This window comes from Melanotaenia boesemani, chromosome 10 (assembly GCF_017639745.1).
Source record: "Melanotaenia boesemani isolate fMelBoe1 chromosome 10, fMelBoe1.pri, whole genome shotgun sequence".
Taxonomy (NCBI): Eukaryota; Metazoa; Chordata; class Actinopteri; order Atheriniformes; family Melanotaeniidae; genus Melanotaenia; species Melanotaenia boesemani.
In genome coordinates this window covers 28,303,979-28,330,035 of record NC_055691.1, presented here as the reverse complement: position 1 = coordinate 28,330,035, position 26,057 = coordinate 28,303,979, and the positions used below count along the sequence as shown (strand labels likewise).

At 39.4% G+C, this 26,057-nt stretch overlaps 1 protein-coding gene across 3 annotated transcripts; it reads left to right on the top strand.

The window, feature by feature from the left end:
• Positions 1-284: 284 nt before the first annotated feature.
• LOC121648163 (kielin cysteine rich BMP regulator) lies at positions 285-24,778 on the top strand. 3 transcript variants are annotated; one of them, XM_041998132.1, is made up of 46 exons: positions 285-697; positions 1,596-2,122; positions 2,435-2,507; positions 3,033-3,316; positions 3,389-3,554; positions 7,975-8,048; positions 8,153-8,246; positions 10,075-10,157; positions 10,245-10,338; positions 10,421-10,500; positions 10,594-10,679; positions 10,815-10,905; positions 11,279-11,378; positions 11,492-11,577; positions 11,894-11,987; positions 12,066-12,215; positions 12,297-12,403; positions 12,482-12,575; positions 12,667-12,840; positions 12,923-13,005; positions 13,093-13,186; positions 14,080-14,262; positions 14,371-14,541; positions 14,640-14,813; positions 14,901-14,983; positions 15,056-15,194; positions 15,270-15,304; positions 15,398-15,571; positions 16,582-16,761; positions 16,870-17,134; positions 17,648-17,730; positions 17,825-17,918; positions 17,988-18,161; positions 18,304-18,386; positions 18,712-18,832; positions 18,911-18,993; positions 19,253-19,352; positions 19,423-19,511; positions 20,473-20,575; positions 20,679-20,821; positions 20,992-21,164; positions 22,474-22,585; positions 22,681-22,782; positions 22,862-23,026; positions 23,126-23,426; positions 23,906-24,778. In XM_041998132.1, exons 1-46 carry the CDS (start codon positions 595-597, stop codon positions 24,124-24,126), a joined length of 6,288 nt encoding a protein of 2,095 aa, XP_041854066.1. In that variant the 5' UTR covers positions 285-594; the 3' UTR covers positions 24,127-24,778. The 3 variants fall into 3 exon arrangements, with proteins under 3 accessions (XP_041854066.1, XP_041854067.1, XP_041854065.1); XM_041998131.1 differs by having other exon boundaries at positions 286-697; positions 15,056-15,146; positions 15,222-15,304; positions 23,906-24,777; XM_041998133.1 differs by lacking the exon at positions 17,648-17,730 and having other exon boundaries at positions 15,056-15,146; positions 15,222-15,304; positions 16,870-17,067; positions 23,906-24,777.
• The last annotated feature ends 1,279 nt before the right edge of the window (positions 24,779-26,057 follow it).

Sequence of the window (26,057 nt, the reverse complement as noted above, 5' to 3'; positions counted from 1 at the left end):
TACACATGCTTTTGGCTGCTTCAACTTGGATCCCCTCCAGTCTCCAGACCGGGTTTTAGCTGATTACCAAAACGGGGGTCTTTTGGAATCAACACACTGGAGCAGTGCTGGGAGGAGAGGGTTTTTTAAGGCCAAAAAAAAAAAATAAAAAAAGGAAAAACAAGAGAGAAAAATACTTCACTCACAGATATTCCTCTGGGACTAAGGCAGACAAGAGCTGGTGACCTCCCACGCACTGAACACCTGAACTTTTTATTTTGCTTATGCTTCATCCCTTCTTGATTTTTGTCAGTTGAAAGAAATGACATCCTAAGAAGGCTTGTAAATATTTTAGAATTTATTCTGAATCGTGAAGTTAAAGCCCCAGGGAGGGATTCTAAGTGTTTGACTGCAGAGAAGTGACGCCCTGCCTGCATCCAGATGTTTCATGTTTCCCCTGCGCGCTCTTTGGAGAGGTCTGCCCGCTGCGGAGGAGCAGTGAAAACTAAGCTTGTTGTCCATGGCATCAGATCGGTTTAAAATACCTACGAGTACAATGTTTTTTGCTTGAAGTGTTTGGTTTGGTTCTTTTGTTATTTTCCTATCTTGAGAATAATGGAGAGCAGCATTCTGAGGACGGCGGTGCTGCTGGAGTTACATTTGTTTTGGGTCTTTGCGCTGTCTGTGCACGGACACTCCGGTCCAAATCAAGACAATGGTGAGATGAATGATGTGTGCATGAGTCATATAAAACAATATTCTAATAGTACTGAATTATAATCTAATCCATGTGCGGGAAAAGAAATCTGAGGACACCCGTAGGGCACAGCTGTCTGCGGACAGGTTTAAGTTTTATGAAGTTTTAACTGCGACTTTAAACTTTTCCTGTTTAGTTTTAACAATAATATTTAATAAAAATGTTTATATGCCAGAAATAAACTTCACAATTCATTAAAAGTGAAGATAATTATCTTAATGAATTGGAAGTAATTTTAGGTGACTCAGAGACAAAGATGTAGGTGTTTTGATATTTAGTATGACAAATAAGTGATTCTCAGATTCTTTTAAATTTAAGCTTAACTGTCTATTATTTTTATGTTTTTGTCTAATGTCTATGCAGTGTGTTCAGTGATGGTGCTGTCATGGCCAGGATATTCTTACAAAAGATATCTGCTTTCAATAAGACTTAAGAAATGTTTCAATATAAGTTATAAAGATATGTTTTAGATCTAAAATATTTTTAAGGTAGGTGTAACTGTCAAATAAATGTCGTAAAAGTTCAACATTTGTCACTGAGATTTAGTCAAGTAGTATTTTTTAAGCACTGAATACTCATGTGTACCTAGAAAAATGTAGCCTTTAAACCGAAAAAGATGCATTGAGTTTCAGCTTTTGGCCGCTGTTGTATAAATTAATACTTGAAAGAATGACAGATTAAACTGATTGTGTGATGCCGCCTGTCAAGTCTTACAGGCATGTCACGCTGATGAATGGCTTTACTCAGATTTCTTCTCACAAATTCACAATTACCATGACTCAAAAACCACAATGTCATCCTCACCTCATGTTGGATGTGTGTACTCTATATGATAAGTCTAACACTTTCTCTTTCCCAGCGATTGACCTTCTGGCAGCCCTTAACATGTCCCAGCATAGAGGTAGTGTGTCCAAGCTTCAGAGTCCCAGCAGCGTGATGTATAAAATACGTCCCAGAGCAGCCTACCTGACTCTCCCTCGTGAATACTCAAACTTTCTGCACTCCAACCTTCAAGGTAGCATTGGGGTGCATTTGGTAGGCCGTCAGGCATCAGGATCCACAGCCACAGTTTTGTCTCTCTCCTCTGCATCTTTGCCCATCCTCCAAATTGTCTCCTCCACTCTGAATGGCACGCTGCGCTTGGACTACTCAGCTGGAGGAAGAGGTCTTGCCAGCTTTCACTATCCAAGGAGAAATCCTCTCTCTGGAGGGGAATGGGTGCAACTGGCTGTGAACCTGGAGCCTGATAGACTGACATTTTTTGTAGACTGTCAAGAAGCTGCTGTTTTAGCATTAGAAAATGAAAACAGTATCAATCTGGAACTTCCTCAAGATGTAATCATTGCTCTTGCCAGCACACCTGGAAATAAAGACAGCAAATTCAATGTGAGTTTCATAGTGCATACATATTTATATTTGCAAACAAAAGAAAAATAACATCCCGTTGATTTATTGTTCCCAGTATTTTTGTTATAGTTTTTAATGGACAAAAACATTAGAACCCCCCTTGTTTTATCAAAACACTTTTAGAAGAAATAATCAATGCTGCATACAGCTTATATAACAGAAAACACGATGATCAAAACCAGATCAACGGATGAAGAAAAATACAATATTCCCAAATTATTTGCATTACTCTGCAAATGTTACATTACATATGTACTGCCTCCACTGTGAGCATGTGTGTGTTTTATGCAGGGATATTTAAAGACAGCTGAAATTTCACTGAAAGCATATTTGAGGCGTCCATGGAGCTGCAAGAACATTACAGGTAAAAAAAAAAGTTTTCCTCAAATTCCAGGGTAAATTGTTTACTCTAAAATGCGCTGCCTGTTTGCCTCTTGATTGTGCATCACTCCCTTGTTTGTTTCCTTTTCCCCATTCTTTTTCTCCCTTGTTGATTTGGGTCATTTGTTCAGTTTTGTTTGTTGCTGCACAAAGAACCATAATGAGAATTTCTGTCAGCGATGAACAGCTGCAAAAACCATAAACCATTTACTCATAGAATTATATGTAATCAAAATAACTAGATGCACAAAGAGTAAACTACTCCCCTCATTCTCACAGTGAGCTTAAAGTAAGTAGTGGGACCACAGTGGCCGTACAAGATCTTTTTCCCCTCAGGCAGAAATTCCCTTAAACAGTTTGTTTGTTATTCCTCAGTGTGGGTCTTCATTTTGACCATGTTATCCAGGATGTTTGTTTAGGAACCAAAGTTATTCCATTATCCAACATCCAAAAAAATCAGGAATTATGCTCTACTTCTCGCTCACTAACTGCCTGTTTCCTCCTCCAGATGATCTGCCGCCATCTCATTACACAGACACGCAAACTAGTCAAAATTCCCCGACTGACTCCAGTCAAAAGTTGCATCATGGTGCTTCAACCGGTGAACTTCAAACAAACCACAGGATACAAGAACAAACCAGCCATTATCCCAAGGACATCCAGAGTGATCAGCTGCAGAGAGGTGCAGTACTGGGGCCCCCAGGGGTAAAATCTGAGGCAAATGATAGGCTAAACAAGCTGGAGAGGAGGTTGGAGGAGCTGACTCGTATGCTGGATATAGTCAAAGCTCAGGTAATTACTGTCTAAAATATTAATTATCATGAAAAAATATGATGAATTATGATCACTTTTGGTCTCTAACAGAATGTAGATCTACAGTCACGTGTAAAATACCTGGAGGGATGTGAGTGTGTGAGGCAGCAATGTGTGTGGGAGGGACATGAAGTGGAGGATGGCCAGCAGTGGCAGACTGACCTCAACATCTTGTGTTCATGCACATCTGGAAAGGTTACATGCACCAAAAGTGAAGGTGACTGAGCTTCTCTTTATCACTCAGTTTTTCTTTTTTCATTTCTTTTTTCTTTTATTTCCCACTAAAACAAAAATATTTCTTTTCTTTTCTTTAGTTTTTTGCACGCTTTCAATCATGCAACCTTAACATGTATTCCGATGGGCAGTTAGTTTGCAGACAGTTGCCCCCATCTCGAGGAGATTTGTCACTCCTACTTCTGTAAAAATGGAGGCACATGTCACTTCTTGACTTTGGCCATGGTGGGTTTATTGTTCCTGCCACCCCAACCAGGAGATGTCATAGACAGTAGAAATGCATTTTGAGAACACATTTCCATTCCTTGCCCATCATGATGCTCGGTCAAGAGCTCCTCATGTCCTTTTTTTTCTTAAATACTGCCAGTTATCCTTCTGTGACAGAAAGTGACACACTGGGTGCACCAATAGATAACGGTGACAGAAAAATGTCATAGTGCTGGGTTATAAACAATTAACACAGACTGTGTAAGAAGGTTGAAGTAGAGGAGGGGAATAGACATGTGACTCCAAAGCATGAGCCTGATATTCAAGTCCAAACTTGACACTGCTATTTTTCACTTTTTTTTTTTTTTTTTTTTTTTTACATTTCTATTTCCATTCTTCATTTAACCTCCTCCTTTCTCCTACTGTAACTCTCCTACTCACTACTTTGTAAGGCATTCACCGGACTTTGTTAAGGTTAGGAAAATGTTATGGTGAGACTTTCAAATGCACAACAAAATACATTTCATTACAAAAAATTAGCTGACATTCTCTACATTGTCATGGCAATGCACCAGCATCTGCAGAAGAGACACTTTAGGAGTTCTCAAAACTAATGCATGACCAAACTTCAGTCTGATGAACTCATACACGAGAGCTCCTATTGAGTTTCATTCTTTGAGGTTCATGTTGTGAGGACATGTGAAAATGTGCGGTGGCTTTAGGCATAGCTGTTTTCTGGTGAGCACAACATATTGTTGAATACCTCAAAACTATTTGTGGGTAGACTTCTTGACTTAACTCCTTACCAATGAAAAACTTTCTGTTGGAGCTTGTGGGTTTCCATGTGCTGAAGCATGAGCCATTTAGATCAGCTAGTGGTTGTACATAGATAGAAAGATATGTGCTTTTTTTCTTGTTTTTCTCCAGTAATTTTCTTTTAGTGTCTCTTGTATTATTTTATTGATTGTTATCAGGGTTTGCTTCTACTTTGCTAGAAGGTAAAAAGGTTCTGTACAATAGAGAGGGAATAGCTCTGCTTTTGATATTGCCTATACCTACAAATATTGATTTCACTGGTTTAGTTCAGTGAATTTAAACTACACTAAGATATAAGATCTTAGAAATTGTGGAAGATGTAGATTGCTGTAAAGATCTGAATTGTAAGACCAAGATGGGTAAATTAGGTGGAGTTTGTGGATACTTCAGTCAGCATAAGCTCTGAATAAAAAGGTTCAAACAAAGCTGTGGAAATGTAATATACATGACATATATAGTAACAAATCTGACTGCAACTAGGCATAAAAACACCAAAGACGTCAGAACCATATGACTTTAAGTCAAATGTTTATTTTCTTCATTTGTGTTTTATTCTTAATGTGGGTTTACTTTTCTATGTGTGTTTACATGTGAATTTAGCTGATTGGAGTAGCTTTGCACTACTTTAGGTTAAGTTCTCCCCTCAGGCTGGGGTCACACCTTCTTCCACCCCCTGGCACTGCCACTTCCTGCATTTTTTTTCAAACAAACATCAGTACTTAAAACAGCAGTTTCATATTTAAGGTGGAGAGTAGTAGATTCAACATCCTGATAATCTAGACTATTTTGTGACAGTGAATCAGACTCCTCCCATATTAGAGTTTCTTTGGCTAAGAATCCTTTTCCCATTGGACATAAATGAGGGTTAAAATTTCAGTTCCTTTATTTATCAGAAAGTTTTTGCTGATTTGAAAGCCCGCCTCATTATTATTTCCACACTTCAAAGTGTTTGAACATAGTTACCAAAGCCAGATTTGTATACATTATCTCTACTGTGTAGTATGGGTGTGACTGAGCAGTGCCCCTGGAGAAGTCTATAAACAAACAGAACTCCAAAAACTATTATAATCTCTGGAAATCTGCTTTTGGCTCTTTAAGCTTTACATCGGGGGTCTGATTGGCTTCTTCTACAACTATTTATTTTAAATTAGACAATCTGTAGAATCAGTAGCAAGGAACAATCTGGCAAATATAATCAAGACAAACTTCTAAATATGACTATTCTAGGATCAAGATCCTAAACCCTACTAATGAGATGATTAGCCTTTTGATGCGGCTCCCAAATGATGGATTTCTTTCCAGACATGTATGGCCACAGTGCAATTGACTGGGATGGCTATGATCAGAGTACCAGACAAAACAGCTTGCAGAAATAAATTTTTTTATCTTTGATATCTGTTTATCAAAGACTTTAAGATGAAAATGAAGCCGTTTTCTTTTAGATCATTAGGCAAGTTCAGCAGCTGCTTAAGTTACACACACTTAATTATTTCCCAAAATCTTTAATATTCATCTGCCATCTTTAGACAAATCTGAGAGGTTTGTAGTGGTTGACAAATACTAATGTAAGTTAACTTTTTTACTCCAGACTGTTGCATTTAAACTGTAGTTATGGTCCCATTTCCCTTAAAATACTTTCTTCGCTCCAGTAACAGCTCCAGTAACATCTGTCCTCTTGGCTCTGCACCTGCCACATGTCCTGGCTTTTGCAATGGTGCCTGTTTGCCTCGGTTATTCAGAGGCTGTCTGCCAAATGCACAGTAGTGTTTCTCTTCCCACCACTGGCATAATCCATCTACTGTAAGCCATGTGATATGCTAAACTCTGGACTGCCCGGACAAAGAAAGAATAGAGAGCATGTGAAAGAAGTGAGATGACGATGAGACAGTGGGCTGACAACAATAACAAATAAAACAATTGATGTTTGAACTAAGTTTGGCGAAACTCCGTTACCACTGTTAAAATGGAAAACTGAGCTATACATTAATCTAAGATTTTCCATCATATCCTTTTAAAGTTTGCACTAACAAAAAAATTAAGAAAGAAATGTTTCTTTGTATGTAAGTTTTTAACAAATGTTTGAGATGACAGTTATTGTTATAGTAACTAAAGAGATATGATCAAAATTTGAAACAATAATGAGATGGCAAACATTTGCTTTTGGTATTACATTCCAACACCAAGTGGCAGAATTAGCTCAAGCAGGTTCATTTTTTTGTAAAATTCATTACAGTCACAGAAGAAATTGTTCTACCAAATTGTAGAGTAGGCTGTTAAAGGGTTATACTGCTGTTAAAAACCAGTTACAGTCTGATTTATCTGATTTCAACAATATAGAGCAAACAGTTCTATTAAACTCCTACTGTATCCATCATGCTGTGCAGAAATTGGATGGGTCACAATAACAGAGTCCAAATGTAGTTATACACCTGTAGGAGTGAGTTACTATATGGGAAATATTTGTGCATCAATGATAAGCTAATGTTAAGTAAACTTTGTTACGTCCTGCTTAACGTACAGATTGTAGCTGTCAGTGTTATACACAAAGCTGTCTATCCTTCTGTTACTCCCTGACCTCCTCCTTAGTCACTATCTCTGCTACTTCATTCATCTTTCCAATAATTGCTTGCGTATGGAAGCCAAAAGACTCTAGTGGCACCAAGTTGATACACATTTGAGACTCCCCCAAACACACACTTTGATCTTGTGCATGCTTGGCTTGCTAGAGGAAATGCCTGTTGGCTGCTGGCACAGTAGGTAGCCTCACTAGCCCCTCTCTCACTCTGTGATTATTGCCCTCTCTCATACACAAGCATATTGTCTCTGTCCTCTGGACACTTATTATTAAAATAATTATCTGTTTAAATGCACTTTTACGTGCAAATACTTTCAATGAATTAAACTGTAATCAGAATTTTATTTATTCTAATAATTTAATCATACACAGACTGGAGAGTTGCTTGGACTTTGATCTGGTGGATGTAGGGAATTCCCCAAAAGTGTACTGTGCCCTGTCTCTCCAATAAATCCTTCAGTGTTAACAGACTTGTATGACCTGTCTTTGGTAGTCTTTAACGTCTGGAATTCTGCAGACACTTCTGGTTATGGTTACAGTCCATAAAATGTGTGTGTGAAAGCAAGCATCAATACCATGCTGTTCCGTCATTACTGGAAAGAGAGCAGAGCCAGATGTTCCCCAGAGGCTTAGAGAGAAGGTGAAGAAAATCTGCTGAAACAGTCAGAGAAGACAAAGGGCAAGACCAGCAATGTTTCTACATTCCTTTTACTTACATATCTATTTGCATTCTACAGCTAGGATATGCAGCTACACTCAAAATGTACAAAATTTGCAAGCCCAAATGAGTTTGTATTATTTTCAGGGTGTGATCTGGATTGTAGGGTTCACAATGTGTCCTACAATACCGTGGACGGCTGTCAGACATGTACATGTAAGGTGAGTTTCTGACATTAAACCTCAATAAAATAGAAAACTGCAGATTTATGGACTCTTTTTGGCTCCGCCTTTTCTCTCACTGTGTTTCTTTTCTGTGGTAATAGGGTGGAAACAGGGAGTGCTCTCCGTTTCCATGCCCTCCACTAGACTGCTCACTGAAGGAGACAATACCCGGAGACTGCTGCCAGCAATGCAGAGGTGAGAACACAGATAAACACCTTGCACAATTAATGTACCATATTTCATAACTTGACCTTGAATTAATTTCCCTGAACTTGTGAGACTGTCTGGACTACTTGATATACTACCATGACACAAAATACGTCTAAGGGCTCATCTAGCAGAAAAACTTAGAATAACTCTCTTTACTGCCTTTTACTTCAGTAATGATGAGCATTGACCTGATACCATCAAATCAGACATTTGTGGTGTCATATCAATTGCAACTGGAAGAACTCCTATAAATCCGATGCAAAGGTCTAAAAAACAAAAATAAAGTAAAAAAAATTAATTTGACTACATATTGTAGAGTATTTCTGATAATGGAACAATATTTCCCAAAACACAGTAATAATAAGGCAACACCATATTTCACATTTTGTTATGTCATGGTTTCTATGTTGTTGTTTTCTGACACTTTGTTGTGTTTCTGTGGGTTTTTTTTTTTTTGTTTGTTTTTTGTTTTGTTTTGTTTGTTTGTTTGTTTGTTTGTTTGTTTGTTTTTTCTGAAATATGTTTAATTTCTCAGGGTGACATAGTTACAGCTTGTTGGGAATCTTCCTGAGCACTTTTCTAATGCAGCTGCCTGTGGCTTTTAAGTGCAATGTAAACGTGCTTAATCGACACTTGGTCCTGCATCAAAAGACTACTGTAGTCATGTGTGTTTATATACTTGCCTTCTTCATGTAAAGGCTCTGAAAAATATATATAAATAGATAAAACAGACTAGAGTAGAAGTAGTATTCACGCTATCTTTGGACTTGTAGCCCAGGATTTAAAACTCTGAAGGCACATAAATGCCACAATGGACTGTATTGCTATGAACAAAACATAATCTGTAAACCTCTTAATAAATCCTGCATATCCCACAACCAAAAATGGCAGTATAAGATACTGTACAGTCAAAGCATAAAGATATCCAAAGAGGATGTCCTTGTTTGTAGTAGTTCAGCTTCCTACTATAAGGAGCTAATATAATGATCCTGATTACAGTGCGAGGTCCAAAGATTTTGTCCATTATGTTGTTCCATTGAAATTATTTTAATTTTTTTTTCATTTTAATTTTTTTTTTAGCACCACTATAGAAATTGTTTTTTGTTGGCTTTATACTGGCTCTTCACTAGTTTCAACTTTTAACAGACCTGCACTATTATATGTTGGTTTCCCAATTTTCAAGCTTCACCAGCCCTACAAATTTGTGCTTTTTGTGCTTCATCATCTTCTAACTACGCCCAGCCCACAGGGGAACCCCACCTTTGACACCACAGTAGCCCTGTGTGGCCCAAGGATATTTACCAGGCCAAAAGTCCTGGCCCCCAGCCCCAAGGGAGCCCTAATAAAGTTTAGCTTAAAGACCTCAAGTGACAGCAGAGATGCTGTTGGTGAAAGCACACACTCGTTTGTAGTTTTTGGCCCAATAGGATTAGCGTTTTTACCTGCGTAACATGCATAGTTAGTTGTTTATTCTCAGGCCTGCTGCGATGTGTGGGCTGACTACTGTGGTTCAGTCAAACATAAATTATAATAATGTCTCAGAAAATGTGCTTATTAGACTCTAAGTCCAACAACCCTTCAGGATACAATAAGGTGTCATTTCCTCATGTTTAAAGTTTACAGGCTTGTCTCTTGGTAGGCAGTTATTATTTAATGTAACTCTAGTAAGAATGTTGAAGGCCTCAGTGCACCTGAGAGTATACACACAAACTAGTACTGGGGAATGTTTGAAAACTATATAATTGGATTGCAAACTTCTAACAATTTAACACCTGGAAACACCAGAATTGTAATCTGAAGTATGTGTTTGCAGGTTGCACCCATTCTGGTGTGAGGTATGAACATGGAGAAAAGTGGAAGCCTGCAGAGAATCCCTGTGATTTCTGCTCCTGTTTGGTGGGTCTCATAGCAACTGTTTGCCAGCAGGATTTCCATCCAGTCTGTCACTTTATTTCTAGTGATTCTCTTCTCTTCTCTCTAAAGGAGGGTCATGTTCGCTGTGAGAGGGAGCAGTGTAACACTCTGTGTAGATACCCTGCTGCTCCTCCACCCAATAGCTGCTGTCCAGTCTGTCAAGGTGGCCTTCTTTGTGTTTCTATCTGTAGAAATATGTATTTAGTACACTGGTGAAGCAAAGTGTGCACTTCTGTGTGTTGTAGGCTGTGGTGTGAATGGACATGACTTCCCTAATGGAGCTGTTATCCCAACTGGAGACCGCTGTCAGGAATGTACATGTGTGGTATGCCTTATTTAAACTGTGGCTTTTACATATGAATAAACCAAATGCAAATTATTTGAGTTTTTTTGTTTGTTGGTGTTATTAATCTCCAAGAATGGAAATATGGCGTGTTCACCACTTCCATGCCCTGCCGTGTCTTGTCGTAGCCCTGTGCATCATGCTGGAGAATGTTGCCCTCGGTAACCACCTTGCCTAACCTCATCCATGTCATTCATAAATCTCCATTGCTCTGGATCATTTAAATATTGTTCTCATAATGTGTAAGAGCACTGTTTTGAATTTTAATGTTATTGTAAATGCTGTGTGACTTGTAGCTGTGAGCAGTGTGAATATGACTCTGAAGTGTATTTGAATGGACAGAAGTTCCCATCCAGGAGAGACCCATGTCTCCACTGCCAATGCTCTGTGAGTATCAATAGTTTCTTCATTTAAATAGTTTCAGTAATCTCATTTAAAGACATTGTTCTTTTGAAAATAGCACAATCATGACATTTGACAATTAAAAATGTGATTGTTTTAGTAAAAATATACACACTTTGAATTTGATGTATGTACAATGCTTTTAAAGATTTGGGACAGGGGCCTGCTTAGATATGTGGTTTAAATTAGCAAATTCATAGGTTTCTTTTTTCATTTACATTTTACACAATGACTTGACTTATTCTCACACAGAACTTAAAAAAATCCTGTCAGAGCCCTCATTACTTTCAGAAATGATATATTGTTAATTTATTTGAAAATTAAACAGATTCAGTCCCATCTCATCTGCGTCTGTTAGGCAGGTGAAGTGTCTTGTGAGCAAATGGATACATCGTGTCGGACACCACACTGTAGTCATCCAGCTAAGCGCAGAGGAGAGTGTTGTCCCTTGTGCAAAGGTCAAAATACAAATTATGAAATTGTCATTTTTTTTCTTTTTCTTATTGGATGTATTTTTCACCATTAGTGTTCAAACCTGATTAAAAGCAGCTAGGAGTTTGTGTTATTACAGAGTGCGAGTATGACATGAGGGTGTATGCTGATGGAGCAGTATTTGTTCCTGCTGGCAGTGGACCCTGCCTGCAGTGCAGGTGTAAGGCAAGTCTGTGTCATATGCTCAAAAAGAGGATAGTTGGTGTAAAATCTTAGCAAAAATGTTTTTTTTTTTTTTTTTTGTTTTGTTTTGTTTATTTAAAAAAAAAAGAATTAAAGGTGTGTTTTATGCCTTTTCCCTAAAGAAAAGGGGTATCTGAAAAGGATTTTTTTTAATTTTATTTCTAGGTTATAGCACAAAATTATTTAAAATATACAAAATATTTGATGAGAATGCATAATGTCTGTGACAGTTTATTTTTCCAGTCAATGCAGTGTGTATTTAGATTTGTGTGTGTGTGCATGTGTGTCTCTGATTCAGGCTGGGAATGTAATTTGCCATGAAGAGAAATGTCCTCCTGTCCAATGCTCCAACCCTATTAAAGATCCACATCTTTGTTGTCCAGTCTGCAAGGGTAATTACACACAAACACACATGCAGATTCAGCTCATCAGTATATATACAGCATGAAAACACCCCCTTTTCATCATAGCATGTGTTTTGGAGGGGGTGGAATATGAAGAAGGCTCCAACTGGCACCCCGAGGGTCCATGTACCAGTTGCACTTGTGTGCAAGGAGAGACCTTTTGTTCACACATGCAGTGCCCCTCCACTAATTGTCTGCATCCCACGAAGATTGCTGGTAAGTCTTTGTGGGAACAATGGCTTTGTTTTCATGCAAACATGAGTATTAGTGTCTACCCTGCCTAAACTGTCTACACAGACTCTTGCTGTGAAGTGTGTGAAAGCTGCACTTACAGCCATCGAATCTACAGCAACGGCCAGAGGTTCACAACCCCTGACCAGCCCTGCCACACCTGCACTTGTCTGGTAAATATGTTTCTATGCACAAACACAATGCAAGACTTCAGGTTAACTCCCACTGACATGACCTCACTGTCACCTTAGCATGGTACTGTTGGGTGCGAGAGACGACCTTGTCCTCCACTCAACTGCACCAACCCTTACACCCCACCTGGAGAGTGCTGTCCTAAATGTCGAGGTAATTGATTTAGGCATTGATTCATGCAGAGCACTGACCTGCATTTTTTCTTTTCAACAGTTGATTTTAGCATAATTTTGATCATTTCCAGACTGCTCCTTTGAAAACCGGATATTTGTGAATGGAGAGGCTTTTCCTAGTCCTGTTAGTGTTTGTGAGGAGTGTAAGTGTGTGAGTGGAAGGGTAGACTGCTATCAAGCACAATGTCCTCAGCCTCACTGTAATGCACCTCTACCTGGAACATGCTGTCAGAACAACTGCAACGGTAAGAAACAATTATGAGGCTGATATCAGGAAATCAAATAAAAAACTAAAAATAAATATTGATTTTTTTTTCTCCTTCTTAGGCTGTAGCTATGCTGGGAAGGAATATCCCAATGGACAGGAGTTTCCTCATCCCACTGACCAATGCAGGACATGCAGCTGCACAGTTAGAATAATCACACTGACCCAATTCTGTACCAATCACCTGTATTGTAGTTGCTTTTCATTTTTATTTGTGTCGTGTTTGTTTTAGAATGGGAATGTCCAGTGTCTGATGAAGCGGTGTCCCCGACTGCCATGCTCCAACCCAAATGTGCTGCCAGGGGACTGCTGCCCCCATTGTCCAGGTACGGCTGCTTAAAAATATAAATTGCAGAAATTCATTTGGAAATCATAGGAAACAACAAATCTCCTCACTTCAGAACCTCAAGGTGATAGTTATCTGTTAATACATTTAAAAAAGAAATTGCTACTAGCAAAGCTTCTTTTGCAAAGAAGGTGCCATAATAATGTTGGTTTATTGGTGTAATGAAAGGTATGGATGAATTTATGGATAGATTGTAAACTTCTCTGACTGATTAATCTGGGGTGTCTTGTTTCAAGACTGTGAGGAGCAGGTGGGGGTTTCATCTCAAAATGTCAGTGACCCAGGCCAACTTGGAAGAAAAATGATGTAAAAATGGATGAGTGAGTAAGGGGGAGAGAGGGGGCATGTGGATTAATAGATGATGGTGGAAGGTTGAAAGTATGAATGGATAAGGGAGATGGAGGGAAGATGAACAGATGAATCAGTTATAAAAGATGGGGATGGTGAATGCATGAGGGAGGGATGGATGAATAAATGGAAGAGAAAGGAGGATTTAGAACAAGGAGTAGGAGGGTGGGGTAAAAACAAAAAGCGGAACAAATAGTTCTTAGTGGGTAAAGTAGGTATGAGAAGGCTCACCAGGTAGTTAGAGGTGTGGCTGAGACATGGCCTCGCTCCCAAATCAAAGTTAACAGGTTAACTTAATATATTATTAATGTCAGTGTATATACCGATCAGCCACCACATTATGATCATCTCATGCAAAAGAGCTAAACACCTGTAGTATCTGGCACCAGGATGTAGACGAAGATCTGTACATTACGATCTGTATGATCTGTACATAAGACTACTGCACATTATGATTCACAACATGAAATTACAGTATGAAGTTCTACTTTTGAGGCTCTTTTATTTTCATGGGTGTTCCTTTAGTTCCTCCATCAGACTGTGTGCATGAGCAAAGGCCCTACAGACATACAGAGCATTTCTACAGCCCAGCTGACAACTGTCAATCATGTGTTTGCAACAACGGCACCGTTCGCTGTCGGCACAAGCCCTGCCCTTTTGCTTCATGCTCTCACCCCATCACACAAGACTGCTGCCGGACCTGTGAAGGTACATGTTCAGACTTGTGACACCCTGGTGCCACAACTTAAAGACAAGAATTACTGATATTTGAAGCATTTGTTCATACACTCCACATTTATCTTATATTTCTTGCAGGCTGTTTTTATGAAGGCCGAGAGCGAGCTAATGGGGAGTCGTGGGATGCAACGTCAGACCCGTGTACTGGGTGTGTTTGTCGTGGGGGCACTGTGCAGTGTGAGAGGAAACGCTGTCCCCCATCCAACTGTAACCACCCAGTTCAGAGACAGTGCTGCATGTCCTGTGATGGTGGTTAACTGATTGACTTTCCTATGACCACAACAACAAACTGTCACTGACTTCAGGGGAGCAGCTTTTAGACAACCATCTTCATTTTCTTCTTGCAGGCTGCATGTTTCATGGTAAAGAATATCCTGATGCTACAGAGTTTGGTGATGATAGAGACCCCTGTGACGTGTGTTACTGTTATGGAGGGGATGTCACCTGCACTACGTTACCCTGTTATGAAGACTGCAGTCACCCTTACAAACCACCAGGGCAATGTTGTGGAGAATGTGAACGTATGTTTTCTCTGATTCTGGTTTTAAAGCTTTTTCTTTGCCACCATGATCATGAAATAACTAAACAAACCTGTTTTCTTTTGTCAGGCTGCGTCTATAACAGTGTGGTCCTCATCAATGGACAGTCCATCCCGGACCCAGGGAACCCCTGCTCAGAATGTATCTGCCAGGTAAAATTAACACGCACAAAAACTCATGCAGCTTCTTTTTTTTTCCACTTTAACCTGCTTCTACTCTTATAGAGCGGCTCAGTCCGATGTGTGAGGAAGCCATGTCCAGCAGTCCTCTGTCCTCATCCAGTCACCAACCCATGTGGCTGCCCAGTCTGTGATGGTAACCAGCTTACAACCAGCAACAGCTCATGTTATCTAGGGGAAGAAAGTAAGTGATGCTTCATGTTGTGTGTAGGTTGTCATTTCCAAGGTGTGACTTATGCTGATGGACAGATCCTCCCAGGAGGAGAGCGAGGGTGCCAAGACTGCACATGCTCAGTGAGTTGGGGAGTTGTAATAGTTAGCCATCAGACTTGCTGCATCCTGTCAGCTGCTTGTTTTTTGTTTTTTTTTGTTTGTCTTTTTTTTTAGAGAGGGGAAGTGGAGTGTGTGCAGAGAAGGTGCCCTGCTGTGTCATGTCCACACCCAGCTCTGGATGGCTGCTCATGTGGAGTGTGTGATGGATGTAGCTTCAGTGGGCGAAATTGTTTCAGTGGGGAGCGATTCCCACACCCTGAAGACCACTGTCAGCTCTGCTCCTGTCTGGTACTTTCACATACATCTTTTCATTTAGAGCACACTATAGATTTGACTGGTGGTGGAATTCTAGAAAGGAGCATGTCACAAAATGTAGTCAAAATGTGATGCATTTGACTAGAAATAGTCAACTTAAGTTTGAAATGTCTGCCCTTTGAAGGCTTTGAAATAGTTGTAGCTTGTTTCCTTTCATCGGATGGCAGCTGTAATGTGATACAAAACATTGACAAGGAATCTAGTGTAGACCCAGTGTAACAACAAGTCCCACATGCAGCACAGTCCATGTTTTCCCATTTTTAAACCACATCCTCAGTTGGTTACTAACAATCATCACTTTACAAGCACACTGCTAAAAATGCACCTCTCATGATGAAAGGAAAACTTTACAGCACTAAAAGAAAAGAAAGCCACAAACTTTTTACAGCTGCCATAAACAGAATGCAAAAATGCTTTTTTTTCTGGGTTACCCAAACAATTATTCAGATGATTTGGTTCATATTACTGAGGCGTAATAGAACAGTACTTAGAAATTGACGGAATCTCAGTGACTCCAAACGAAAAATATGGTCAGTCCTCTGCAATGAATGATCTGAATCCTTGCAAGCCCTTTCTCACTTTCTTTTTGATAAGACCCTGATTAAGCTTCTCAAAACAGCAGATAACTTTACACAAAATAAGATGTAAGTCTGGAAAGGGTGCAATCAGTTGCTGTAGTCCTTCCATCACAAAGCCAATGACGGCTACAAAACTTGGTCAGGCTCACAGTATTGTGATTAAATACTTTCTTGTACCACATAACAGATGTATGTGCATTTGTTCTGCAGCACATGTTTCTTGTTCTGTTAGTTACTTGTGCATTTAAGTTTGCACATGTTGTCCCTGGTTCATGTGAAGAACAAACCTCACTGCCACCCTCTCATTTTTATGAGATTAGTTTTAAGAAACCATTACTGATTATTATCATTTTGTTTTAATGGCAAACTGGAATAAAGTGTCTGTCTGTATGTGTTTGTGTGCAGAATGGAGGTGTGGTGTGTGCACCTGCTTCTTGTCCAAGTGTGGCTTGCAGGTATGCAGAGACTCTTCCAGGGGAATGCTGCCCTGTGTGTACTGGGAAGTGTTTGCATCGGGGTCAAGAGCATCAGTCCGGCTCCACCTTCACATCACCCTCAGATCCCTGCTCCACATGCACCTGCCTGGTGAGTCTGAAATTTGTTATTGACTTAAAAAAATAATAATAAAAAGTTTGCCAAAATTAATCCCTCATTTATTTATTTTCCTCCACATTTCTTCCTGCATTTGAACAGAATGAAGTGGTGACCTGTAACAGGAGACCTTGTCTGGTCCAGTGCTCACATCCTGTCCCTTCAGATACCTGCTGCCCCGTCTGTGACTCCTGCTTCTTTGACGGAGTTGTGTACTCCCACGCTCAGATTTTCACATCCTCATCCGATCCCTGCCAGCGCTGCACTTGTGTCAGAGGCACAGTTTCCTGCATCCCTCTTGTATGTCCACCAACACCCTGCGCTCATCCCGTTGTTAAGCCAGGACAGTGCTGTCCTGAGTGCACAGGTGCTTCTTGTAATGTTTTCACCTACAATAAAAAGGCCTGCATGTTATTTAATGCAATGTAAATTATTGGTTTGTTTGATGTCAGAAAGATGTTGCATCATTTTTATACACTTCTCAGTATTCTAAATAGCTTGTTAAAGTAGATCTTGATTTATACGCTGTTAAAGGAAAAGTGTCAGAGGTACTTGAAACATATGTACTTTTAGAATGCATATCTGCAGTTCATTCATCCATCCAGTTACTTTACCTGTTAAACACAAATTATCCTGCCTTTCCCAGCTGTCATGTGGTGAGAAGCTATGTACATCCTAGACAGGTCACCAGTCCATCACAGGGTCCTGTTCAATCCAATATAAATTATATGATGTTATTTTAAGTATATAATGTGATATAAAAAACAAGCAGGAAGTGTCTATCTGCAAAACTGGTTAAAATCTCTGCAACAGCGTTTCTTTAAGTAGTTTAAGTCATCACTGCTCTCTGTCTGTTTCACTTTTCTGCAACTGGTCTCAGTGTGTATGCTGGATGGACAAGAATTCAGGGATGGGCAGAAATGGACCCTGAGTACAAACCACTGCTCCACCTGCACTTGCCAAGTCTGACTTTCTAAGTTTTGCTTGTAAATCTTTTCTTTTTACTAAACCTGTTCCCTTCCTTGTGTTTGAATCTTAATCTGTCTTACTCTTGCAGAGAGGTGAGGTGCAGTGTGCATCTCCAGAGTGTCCCAAACTGCCTTGTGTGCATCAGGTGACTGATCTTGGAGCCTGCTGTCCTCGCTGTAGAGGTAAATAAATCATTGTCATTTAAAGATACAGGAGGAGTAGTTGGCAAGCAATTTGATTTTCCCTCTCAGGTTGTGTATATGGAGGTGAGGAGCATGCAGAGGGCAGCAGCTGGTTTGCAGACTCCACTCCCTGTATGACTTGCATGTGTGTGGACAGCGTGACTACCTGCTCTGAGTTACGCTGTCTATCTCAATGTGTCAACTTCATCAGGGTGCCTGGGGAGTGCTGTCCAATGTGTGCTGGTAAGGAAATTAACTTTATCTGTGTCTGAGGTTCTGTTTGTCAGAAGTCTGCCTATGTTTTGGGTCGTTATAACACTAGAAGTTTCATATTAGTTATGTGTTTTTTGTTGTGTGATTATTTTTTGGGGATATTGTTGAGCAGACTGCGTATTTGAAGGCCAAGTGTATGGTCCAGGGGATACTTTCCATCCAGCTGATGACCCCTGTCAGATCTGCACATGTGAGGTATTACGATTTTGGTTTTATTGTACTTTTGTTGCTTTTTTAAATGTATGTATGTTGTTTACTTTGTACTTATTTCTGAAATTAAAAAAATCAGAACAAGAAGTCTCGCAGATATGTTTACCTTTTTTAATCATTTACATTTTCCTTAAACAGATTAATAAATTCGAAAACCGCTGTCAATTATTGTTTCATTGATAAGTTCTGCACGACTGAGCAGAGTTGATGTTTCAGCTCTTCTTAGCAGCAAAGGTAGAAGAGGATAAAACAGTGCCTGTTTTAATAGCAGCAATGGTTGCAGTTGTGAGCCAATCTGATAATATTTCAGATGATGCCAGATGGAGAGCAACACCTGAGGTGTTACCGAAAGCAATGTCCCAGTTTGGTTGACTGCCCCAAGAGCAACATTTTGTTTACTGGACCAGACTCCTGCTGTCCCTTCTGTGCACGTCAGTACTAAACAATCGTCATATGATGCATTATTTGTACACTGTCAATGAGATTGCTAACATTTGTTTGTTTTTAAGAGCCTCTTACAAACTGTACTACTACTCTGATTGGCAACGAAGTGTTGGCAACAGATGACCCCTGTTTCACCTGCCAGTGCCAGGTAAAACTGTAACAACGCTTTTCTTGTACCACATAACAGATGTGAATTTAGCTCAGTACAGCCTATGGAATGTAATCCACGGCAATAAACCTCTGTAAAAAGCTTTTTACTGGAAAACAGATTAAGTTAGAAGTAAGCAAATATGGTTCAATCCCCTGAGTTTAACTTAACATAATTCTTTATCTTTATTGTTTAGCTGTTAGTACAGCTTTATCTACTCCTTGAAGTGATATAATTAGTTTATTTTTTTCTGGCAAAGGACCTGACATGGACTTGTTTACAACAAAGCTGCCCTCCGCTTACATGCTCTTTCAATGAGCAGTTCACTCCTCCAGATTCCTGCTGCCCCGTGTGTAAAGGTGAGACTTCATCATATAATATTATAAATTAAAATGCTTTATTATGATGATTTTCCTTTGTTTCTTGCAGACTGTGTGATTGAGGGTCAGAACAAGCATGTACCTAATGGCACCAGCTGGACAGACAGCGATGATGATTGTGTCACATGTACCTGTATTGTGAGTCACAAAAACATTTAACACTTCTCATAAATTGCTTCAAGTAATGAGCAAGACTATTTCAAACATTTCTTCAAATATGGTGGAGCAACACAGGCAAAGGAGTTTGAATCTTGTATATTTTGTGAGTCTACTTCACAAATGAATACAAAATAAGTATGCATCAATTTAAATGAGGATTTAATCTAACTCAGTTCAACAAGGAGAGATCATTTGAAACTATGAAAGAAAAAGTATTGGTTTACAAATTTGGAATATAATAGAAAGTTTTAATGATTAGACTCAATCTGCCATGATGTTGCTTCGTGGCAGATCGAGATATGAAAAGAATCTAGATGCTTGTGGTAGATTTAGGTAATAAGGCTGATGAGGCTCCACAATTGGAAGAGTTGGAGATGAGCATACAGTCTGGAAGTTTTAAAAGAACATGAAACAAAATGGGGAGCACATGGGATGGGGAGCACTGCTGGGCCAGTGCAGTGACATCAAAATTAAGAATGAGAAAAGTTTGACTGCTTGGTAAAGTAGGAAGTGACAGAGAAGCAAAGGAAAATCCCAAGTAGCAACAATGCACATTGTACCACTTTGTTGTTTTTAAAGTGGGTTATAAATAAAGTTTAAGTTGCTGTTGCAAGAATGAGAGCAGACAAGAGGGAGCTAATTTTTCTTACTGAACTTGCACCAAAGCTTTGTTGCAACACAAAGGCATGAATCCAGCTGTGATGGTTAGCTTCAACAAGAGTCATAGGAGTTTAGCATAATTATTTAGCCTTGGAGTAAAACAGTATCAGACTGTAACATGTACTTCACTCAGCAACATTTTTCTGTGTTTTAACTGAATAAAAATGTAGATTGCAGTAAATGTCATTTCTAAAAATAAGGCCTACTATTTAATAATATTTTTTAGACCCAAGATAATCAGATTTTCTGAGTGATTTGTTTTTTCTGCCTACATCCTCAGTTGGGCCACATTGAGTGCAGCATTGAGGAGTGTTCACCTGCTGTTTGTGAGAAGGGGCAAAAACAAGCGAAGATACCAGGAAAATGCTGCTATGAATGTCAAGGTATTAGAGGCAGCAAACAAAATTAACACAATTCAAAGTTATATCTAATAATTAAAATTTTTTGTGCGTTTTTTCTGTGTGTGCGTGTGTGTGTGTGTTTCAGACTCAGGGGACCCGTGCTTGTATCAGGGGACCATCCATCAATCTAATCAACAGTGGGAGGTGGATGAGTGTACCAGCTGTGTGTGCGTGTCTGGAGACGTACACTGTCGCAGTGAACGCTGCCCTCCTCTAACATGTGCCTCAGTCAGTATAATAGGCAAACACACACTTTCTTAACATTTCATCATGGTTTGAAATGTTCCCATGATGCCTCACTGCTCTAAACCTTCAGTCTGTTGTCTCATCATCAAGTCTCTTGAGTTTGTTATAATCCCACAACATGTGTAACAGAGTCTGTGTGTGTTTGCTGTCAGGATGAGATGCCCGCAGTTGCTCCAGGTTTGTGTTGTCCTCATTGCCTTCCTCGTCCAGCTACCTGCATTGCCTTTGGCGACCCTCATTACCGCACCTTCGACGGCCGCATGCTGCACTTCCAGGGAACATGTACATATGTCCTGACACAGGATTGTGAAGGTGGAGACTTCAGGTGAGAGGGTCACCATGGTTAACCAAGCAAGTGCTGCATGGCATCAGACATGTTTTTCTCTGCTACATTTTACATTGTTGTTTCATATTATGATCATGTTAAAGGAATAATGTCAGATTCTCATAACAGCAATCTGTTATTTTCAAAGACTAGTATATTTACTTTGTCATGTTCAATTTCCCAGTTAAATCACATTGGAGCAGCTTGCACATTGTGCTCACCCAGTTTGGGTCTGATTGCAAAGACTTTTTAATACGGCATAGTCCAATTGAGGGTCGCAGGGAAACTGGAGGATGTCCCAGCAATTAGCAGGCAAGAGGCAGAGCCTGGACAGGTCGCCAGTCCATCGCAGGGCCCTATCAACAATTTAAACCAAAAAAAAGCAAAGAAAATAGTAGCCAGGTTGAAAAAAAAAAACATTTTCTGTTAAAATGGCCTCTTCCTAGACTCAGAATATTTTTTACACACACCTTATTTTTTCAGCTGATAAGCTGGTTTAACCATCTCAGTCATCACATCATCCAACTTTTCTATTTCAATTCTCTTCTCATAGCAACTGTACATCAGGGGAAATTCAGTGAAATGTTCCACCGCTAAATATTTATAATGTTTTTAAATATTATTGCAGTTCAACATCATTATTAGAGCCAGTTTGAAGGGAACTCTGTAAGTGTTGTTTTCCACCAACACTGCTAGTGTTCTACCTCACAAGTTTAAAAATTGTAATCCTAAAAAGCACCAAATGTAAAAAGGCTCTACCATTGCTTATATTTCTCAAGTACTTTTTGCTAAATATTAATTATAGACAGACAAATGGCTCTTAATAATTCAGGGAAGGAGTAACAAATATTGCACAGTCCTGTACTTTGACTAGAATGTGCAAAGGGCTTGTAATATATTTTTCACCAATGTTTTTAGGTTTTAAGTTTAGGGATTTTTTAATAAACTCTTACCGATGACGCCAATATGCATATTGTGACTCAAGACCCTTGTGTTTTGTAGATATCAATGAGAACCATCTTTTGGGGATTTTAAATATTTTGTGTGGGTGGTTGGGGGCTAGAAGTGGGGATGTTTATAATTATTTATAATTATATACCAGAACCAGTTCTTGCAAAAATGTTCCATGTGAGAGATGAGATCATAACTTTTCTGCTTGAATTTCAACAGATTATGTTATTTTAAATGATTAAAGTCTTTACTTATATAATAAGTCAGCAAGAGAGCTTTTTAAACTAATTTAGTATGGAAAGTGAGCTGGTGTAGCTTCATTACTTTTCTTTTTGTTTGTTTGTTTTTTTTTTTACAGGATTCATGTCACAAATGATGATCGTGGACGTAAAGGGGTGTCCTGGACTAAAGAAGTGACAGTGTTTTTAGGAGATGTTAAAGTGCAGCTACTTCAAGACTGGGCTGTGAAGGTTTGTAAAAGTATTAGAAATTGTTTTATTCAGCTTTATTATTTATTTATTTTTTTTTGTAAAACATCTATGAAAGTCATTTTTATATTCTTCAGGTGAATGAAGAGGTTGTGACTCTGCCATTCCTTAGAGAACCATACATCTATATAGAACAACAAACCAACACTGTCTTACTCAACACTGACATTGGACTGAAGGTGCATTTTTCTCTCTTTTAGTTCTTACAGTGTAGGTATGTTTTATACCACAATCACATTTTCCCTACTCCACCTGAAGGTGCTGTGGAGTCCTCGATCCCACCTGGAAGTGAGTGTGCCAGGCTCTTATAAGGGCCGTACATGCGGTCTTTGTGGGAACTTCAACAGCTTCTTCCAGGATGACCTCAAAATGCCAAGTGGACAAAGCAGCCAATCAGAATCAGAGTTCGGTAACAGCTGGGAGGTAAGATCAATACAGAGAAGTAAAAGGGAGGTATTATTAATGACAAATTGTCAAAAAAAAACAGAAGTATAATCAAAGAGAAAACACCTGTCATTTCAGGTGACGAATGGAAGCTATTCCCGCTCATCCTGTCGTCCTGGTGAGGATGTTGATCCCTGTAAAGGTGCAGGCTATCAGGCCAAGAAGGGGGCCCACGCCCGGTGTAAAGTACTGAAGTCTGCAGTTTTCAAGTCCTGTCATCGCGTGGTGCCTCCTGAACTGTGGTACGGTGCCTGTGTATATGACCTCTGTGCTTGTGGGGCCAATTCTGATGAGTGTTTGTGTGACACATTGGAGGCTTATGCCAGCCAATGCAGAGAGGCGGGAGTGGTCCTGCAGTGGAGGAGCGCATCGCTGTGTGGTGAGTAAAATATATGACTTACAGGCCTTGAAAATTGCAAATATAGGGTCTCATGATTTTAAATAATGTAATGTTTATTTCTTTTATATCTATCCTTTATTATTTCTTTATAAAATAGAAATATGCAAAAAATGACCTTGATTAAAAACATTTTCAAGGGGCCTTAAACATCTCCTGTTAGATTGTAAATCAATAATTGAGGTGCTCACATTACATTTTGGAGTACCAGCTGGGAAATTTATTAATCCTCCTGCTCCAACTTCAGTTTACTTAGCAATGTTTCACAGAACTGTAAGCAAGTAATCCACAACAGTTCAACCTCATACAGAAGTGAAAATTCCTCACCTTTAAAGAAAGATGTCCCATCCCTGTTGTCAGCCATCTGCTAATTCCTGCTTGGCTTCAGCAAAGGTCAGCACATGAAGCCAGAGTGTCACAACATTCAGCGTGTCTCACTGTATTTCTGCGCTCTTCTGCAGCTGTGGGCTGTCCTGTGGAGAGGGGATTTGTATTTGACGAGTGCGGCCCCCCATGTCCTGTTACCTGCTTTAACGTTGACGTACCACTCGGGGTGATAGAGAGCCACTGCTTCAAGCCTTGTGTTCCAGGCTGCCAGTGTCCTGCTGGTCTGGTTCTACACAACAACTACTGCATACAGCCAGAAAAGTGTCCCAAGATCATCCATGGCAGCTCTTTGTGATGCTTGAACCGCTCAGTTACAAATGTTGCAGACAAACATGCACTGCCACCTCTGCACCAACCTCCTGTTACTGTTTGTCAAGCTGGAAAATCATCCAGATGCTCCTCCAGGATTCTGGATTTTGACTGAAAATAAAGACATTATATGTAGCACTGAGTATTTATACTACACACATTTTAATTATACTTGTCCATTGTTACTATCCCTAAGTACTTTTATTTACACCTTTTAGAGATATTGTCTATAACAATCAAAACGTTTTACCAGTATTACTAATGATTAAGTGGGCATTTGTTTACTATGCAGGTTTAACTTTATCGTTGTGCAATCTCTGATTCTGTGTACAGTAAGCCACATAACCTCAGGTTCTATTCATGTTCAATGTTGCAAATGAAACAAAAACTAGCACTAATGTTTGTTGATGTTTCATTTTCTGTTGTGCTGACTGTTGTTCTGGTCACTTATCAATAAATTGCTGTGTGATGAGTGATAATCTGCATTGCTAAAGTTTTTCAAATTTGAATAATCATACTGTCAAAAATTACAAAGACTGAGTATTAATTCCATATAAACACCAGTTATGTAACTAAAGTAAATAAATATCAACTTATGTACCTGAGAGTGGAAACTTCTAATTTAATTAAATTAAACTGTTTGAGTGTATTTATTGATTCAAAAGGAGTATGCATCTTGGAATTAGTTTTGGTGAAGGCAATATTTTTTGATTAATTGAGATATGGTCTAGGCAGGTACTCAAGTTAAGGTGAAGATCCTTCTGTTTGACTATAATTCCAATGTTTCCAGACATCTGTGTCATGAGTCACATGGTTTTCTATCACATTTCACTCCTGTGTGTCTGCGTCTGACAGATACACTGTCACTTTTGTTGCTTGGTAAACTGATCCAGCTGCTGTAACCATAGCAATATCCTGTATAATTCATCAGCAGCAAGTGGTGACAACATGGAGCAGGTAAGATGTTTTGACGCTGCATTTGTTTTTCATGTGTACTTCAAAGTTAAAATGAATGTGCTCGTGCTTTGTATCAGGAGTGTATTGCTGCTGTATATCAGTCCCTGGGCATGTCCGCTGGAGCCGAGCTTTCCTCTGAAGATGTGAGTCTCCTCTTTAGCAAAGTCTTTCATGTTCCCTCCGACACCAGCGAAGCACATGCAGCCATGAGGAAGGTAACAATTCAGATATGTTTAGTGAAAAAAAAACATCTTTTAACAGCTGCATTTTGATGGCACTTGAGTAGCAGTGTATGATTCAGATTGCAGGAGGTAACAACAATTGGTCCTGTGCTGGTGAAAATGTTTTGGATGTGCTCATAGAAATGGAGAAGGAGCGGGAAAGCAGAGGAATGGTACGATAAATTTTTCATTTATGTATCCCCATAAACGCATCTCAATGTATAAATTTACTTCTAAGAGCAAATATTATTTTCTTCAGCTGTATTGGGACTTTCAGCTACTAAATGCAGAGAGTTTTCATCCTGTGATGGGAGGCTTACACCAAAGCGCAGAGCCTGAAAATTTCAGAAATGTCTGCATCTCTGAGTCTGGATCTTCACAGCCATGCACAATTCAAATGAATGGTTCTCTGGTGAGCTGTTGCAGAAAAGCAGGATTTCTTCTGTGTGAAGTCTCAGCAGCTCTGTTCATTGTTATTTACCTTGTTTTATTTCCTGCAACAGATAGGAGGACTGGTGAGGAAAAGGGAGCTCTGGAGCAGAATGAAAACCATGAGGAGGCTGAAGAAAGCAGCAGGGCAGTGCTGGGCTAGGTGAGCATGTTTTAGCAAGCATGAAAAAATTCTCAGGTCATATGAATTTTTCCCACTGGTAATACTGGTGTATGTGAGACACAAAGTAGACAAATGAAATGCACAAAAATGTGTTTACATGAAATACTTTACATTATTGCTGTACTT